This window comes from Oratosquilla oratoria, chromosome 13 (genome assembly GCF_046742065.1).
Source record: "Oratosquilla oratoria isolate Oo_2021 chromosome 13, ASM4674206v1, whole genome shotgun sequence".
Taxonomy (NCBI): Eukaryota; Metazoa; Arthropoda; class Malacostraca; order Stomatopoda; family Squillidae; genus Oratosquilla; species Oratosquilla oratoria.
In genome coordinates this window covers 10,422,846-10,427,845 of record NC_134789.1, presented here as the reverse complement: position 1 = coordinate 10,427,845, position 5,000 = coordinate 10,422,846, and the positions used below count along the sequence as shown (strand labels likewise).

The 5,000-nt window shown below is 41.8% G+C and overlaps 1 protein-coding gene across 1 annotated transcript; it reads right to left on the bottom strand.

The window, feature by feature from the left end:
• Nucleotides 1-1,540: 1,540 nt before the first annotated feature.
• LOC143032113 (U-scoloptoxin(01)-Er1a-like) lies at nucleotides 1,541-3,139 on the bottom strand (the record flags this gene model as incomplete). Its single annotated transcript, XM_076196566.1, is given in 2 exon segments — nucleotides 1,541-1,843; nucleotides 2,946-3,139. Coding segments are annotated over 2 exon segments (311 nt in total), but the record flags the coding sequence as incomplete, so codon positions are not given.
• Nucleotides 3,140-5,000: the final 1,861 nt, after the last annotated feature.

Below are 5,000 nucleotides of genomic sequence, written 5' to 3'. Positions count from 1 at the left end.
CACACACACACACACACACACACACACACACACACACACACACACACACACACACACACACACACACACACACACACACACACACACACACACACACACACACACACACACACACACACACACACACACACACACATATATATATATATATATATATATATATATATATATAATTATATATGTATATATATATGTATGTATATATATATATATATATATTTATATATATATATATATGTGTATGTTTATGCGCGCACACATATGTCTCTCTACCCAGTTACAATACATGGGATAAGAACTATGCTCTTGGGGTTCCGCTTCTGTTTTTCCATCAGTCAATCTTGGCTTGAAATTTACTTTTATCACTTGACTGTACTATTTATTCTTCCATGCTGCTCCACAAACCAGTACATCTGTATGAAAATATGTACTTTTTAATATCCATAAAATATTCTATAGTTTTCTTTTAGCTTTCTACAATATCCTCTGGTAATTAGTACATCTGTATGAAAAAGTGTACTTCTTAATATCCTTAAAATATTTTCTATTTTTATTTTTATTTCCTTCACTATCCTCTGTATAGTTTTCTGTCCCACATTAAGAAGCCTTCTTCGTCGATTACATTTTCTCCCTTCTTGATTCTGAAACAGAGAGGCATCCTCGCCTCCTCTCTCTCTCTCTCTCTCTGTCTATATATATATATGTATATATATATATATATATATATATATACATATATATGTATATATATATATATATATATATATATATATATATATATATATATATATATTACCCATATATCGGTCATATACGAGCTCTGAGCTCTCTTCCGAGAGGGAAATAGCTGTCGATCATGAGACCAACACGTGATCCAAAGACCATGGTGAATCACATGCAAACGCACTCGTGGTGCAGTGAGAGTTCCCGCCCGCCACTACGGTGGTTCAGGTTCGAATCCCGCCCAGGGCTGAAATAATGTCTGTATCGCTGCGCTGCGAATTGTTACTCCAACTCTCGTGGACGGGGAGTTGGGTGTGTGTGTGTGCGTGTAAGGTCACAGCATTGCCCATAGATCGGTCATATATGAGCTCTGAGCTCTCTTTCGGGAGGGAAATAGCTGTCGATCACGAGTCCAACACGTGATCCAAGACCATGGTGAATCATGCAAGGAAGGAGACGAACAGATAGGCAGACAGACAGCCACATATCCGTTGACAGGTTGAATGTATGTCAGACAGATAGACAGTCAGGCAGACAGAGAGAGAGAGACGGATAGGCAGAGAGGCAGGCAGGCAGAGAGAGAAACAGAAACAGAATGAATAACTGATAGACTGATAGTGTGACAGATAGACGGGTAGATTCAGGGTGAAAGAGTCTCCTCGACTCTAAAGAGACGAAAAGTAAATCAAAAGTATTCATGGGATGAAAACAAAGAAATGTGGCCACGTCTGTTGTTTGTGGGTCAAGAAACGTGGCAACGTCTGATGCCATCAAGGTTACACAGGCACAAACACCAATAAAACACTGATACACCCCAAAGTCTTTTTTTTTTTATATATGAAGAACATCCATCCAATGTAAGAAATAAATATTCTTATCGAATACACGAAAGATTAATAATCTTCTAAAAACTCTCCAATGCCCGATAGACATTTTGATTTATTTTTCTTTTTTTCAGTTCCTGTTGTCACCATAAGATAACGTGGAAGTCAGACGACGACGCTTATTCTTCACACTCGACATTGTACCAGTGGTCACAAGTGACGTAGTTTTGCCTGAAGAGAGACCCGTTGGGGCACAGGTAACTAGTGACGATGTATCCTTGACACAAGTGGAAGGCCTTGGGGGAAGGAGAGAGGGAGAGAAGAAGATGAGTCAGTACTAGGGGCAGAAGTATGCATAATTGGTTACGTATATACTCACACAGACAATTATGTGCAGTGGGCAGGATACAGGGACGACCCGTCATCCACGAGGAGCTAATATGAACGGGAGGAAAGGGTGGAATGGGTGGGAGTGGAATAGGAGGGAATGGGTACTTAGACTTGGCTACCTCTCTTGTAAGGGGGAAAGACAAAATACCTTTCCCTAAATGTGTTATCACAGTGGACTATTTTTTCTCCAACCTCCAATTCACCGACAGCAGCTCCAGCACTTTTTCTGCCGTAAAATCACTGTGGCAAACTGTTTCGGTTTCTCAACGAAAATAAATATAATGTCATTTGATATGCTGGAGGAAACCTATCTTCTTACAGCATACCAGATTCCTTTTTGAGAGATGCAAGTTTGCTCCAACAGTCGTAGGAAAAATAGCACAGTGTGATAACACCTGAAGGGTAGGGGAAGGGTCATTTGTATATGCACTGATGTATACAACAACAAAAAAAGGGTACATAGTTTTACCCTCCTCTTTCTCTCTCTCTCTCTCTCTCTCTCTCTGTCTCTCTCTCTCTGTCTCTCTTTCTCTCCCTCTCTCTCTCTCTCTCTTCCTTTATTTTATTTTTTTTACATTCTTACACTTTTGATTTGGGGCTCTTGTCTCTCTCTCTCTCTCTCTCTCTCTCTCTCTCTCTCTCTCTCTCTCTCTCTCTCTCTCTCTCTCTGTCTCTCTCTCTTTCTCTTCTTGTCCTTTTGTACATTCTTACACATTTGATTTGGAGCTCTTGTCTTTTTTTGTATCTCTCTCTCTCTCTCTCTCTCTCTCTCTCTCTCTCTATCTATCTATCTATCTATCTATCTGTCTATCTCTCTCTCTCTCTCTTCATTTTAATTATTTACACTCTTACACATTTTGATTTGGGGCTCTTGTCTGTCTGTCTGTCTGTCTGTCTGTCTGTATGTCTGTCTGTCTCTGTCTGTCTGCCTCTCTCTCTCTCTCTCTCTCTCTCTCTCTCTCTCTCTCTCTCTCTGGTTACTGTAGACCAACTAGGACCTCTCCCTACCTGGCACCCGGCAGAGGGGTCGGCGAAGAGTCCCCACTTGCCGCTGCAGGAGAATTTGGTGGGCGGGACGCGGTAGAAGGTCGGGTATGGGAGGAGCTCGTCGCCAGGAGACAGGCCTTCGTCGTACGAGTTGTCGAAGTCCGGGAAAGCGTCCTGCTGGAGGGCTGGCCGGAAGAGTGCCGCAAGGACCCCGGCTACAATAACAATAACGATAACAATGACAATAACGATAACAATAACGATAACAATAACGATAACAATAACAATAATAATAAAAATGACAATAACGATAACAATAACGATAACGATAGCGATAACAATAACAACAACAATAACTGTAACAATAATGATGACAATAACAACAGCAATAACAATAATAACTATTGTAATAACAACAACTGAAATAACTATATCAATAACAATGGAAACATAGAATAACAATAACAAAACAATAACAACAGTAACAATGACATCAATAGCAACAACAACAACAATAACAATATAACTAACAACAACAAGAATAACCAGTAACGAGTACAGTCATGACATTGATAGCGGCTGTACAAATATGATAAGCCTATTCATATCATGAAAACAAAGAGGTCATTATTGAGTAATAGAAAAGAGCAAGGGAAAAAAGAGTGAAAAAGAGATGAAGGAAGTGAATGAAGAGAAAGAAAAGAGGGAAGGAGTGGATGAGGAGAAGGACAAGCAGGAGAGAAAGCAAAGGAAGAGAAGAGAGGAGAAGAAGGAGAAACGAAAGAAAAGGAAGAAGGAACTGAAGAGGGAAAGTAACCGTGGCGGAACCGGATAGTCAAGAAAAAGTAGCGCGGTTGTGTGTGAACGCCCCTATTGACTTACATTGTAATTGAACCGCAGCGGTTGAACCCGCTAGTGTGAACAGGACCTAAGAAGACAAAACAGAAGAGGAGGAGGATCCGGGAAAAGAAAGAGTGGAAGGATGAAGAAACGAAGGAGGAAGAAGAAGAGGAAAAGAGGGACATATGATGAAGACGTGGAAAGGAGAATGGTAGTGTGACAGGGAAGATACTGGGCAGAAGACTGGAAGTCTAGAGATACTGTGAAGGCCACAGTTAAACACTGAAGGACAGAGCTGTAAAGATGAGTGAAGGACATGTAAGGATTATATATATATATATATATATATTTATATATATATATATATATATATATATATATATATATATATAAAGCCTAAGCGAAGGACACACAAGGGGTTGTAAGGATCTTTTGAAGAAGTTTTACACATCAGGATCATTGTAAGTCTGAGAATCCCCAATGAAATTAAGTATCACTATAATGAGAGAGAGAGAGAGAGAGAGAGAGAGAGAGAGAGAGAGAGAGAGAGAGAGAGAGAGAGAGAGAGAGAGAGAGAGAGAGAGAGAGAGAGAGAGAGAGAGAGAGAGAGAGAGAGAGAATCCCTTTGGGGTGTGGAGGACTGGAGGGCTGGCCAGAAGCTGTGAAGGAAGATGGAGTGGACATGGGAGGGATGGGGGAGAGGAGGCTATTAGTGGAAAGGACTAAGACTGTGGATGCGAATGGAGTGGAGATGAAATGGATGACGGAAGGATGTGGAGGCGATAAGGTGTACAGAGATGAGGAAGAAGTGGAGGTGAGTGGAGGCAAAAAGGGGAGGAATTTGGAGTGAAATAGAATGAAGATGGAGGCAGTGAGCAAATGAATAGAGGTCAAGAGTAAAGGGAATGAAGATAGATGGGTCGGATTGAAGGGGGAAGTAGTAGACTGAGGATGTGGAGGGGGAAGGAGTAGACTGAGGATGTGGAGGGGGAAGGAGTAGACTGAGGATGTGGAGGGGGAAGGAGTAGACTGAGGATGTGGAGGGGGAAGGAATAGACTGAGGATGTGGAGGGGAAGGTGGAGGGGGAAGGAGTAGACTGAGGATGTGGAGGGGAAGGTGGAGGGGGAAGGAGTAGACTGAGGATGTGGAGGGGCAGTTGGAGGGGAAAGGAGTAGACTGAGGATATGGAGGGGAAGGTGGAGGGGGAAGGAGTAGACTGAGGATGTGGAGGGGAA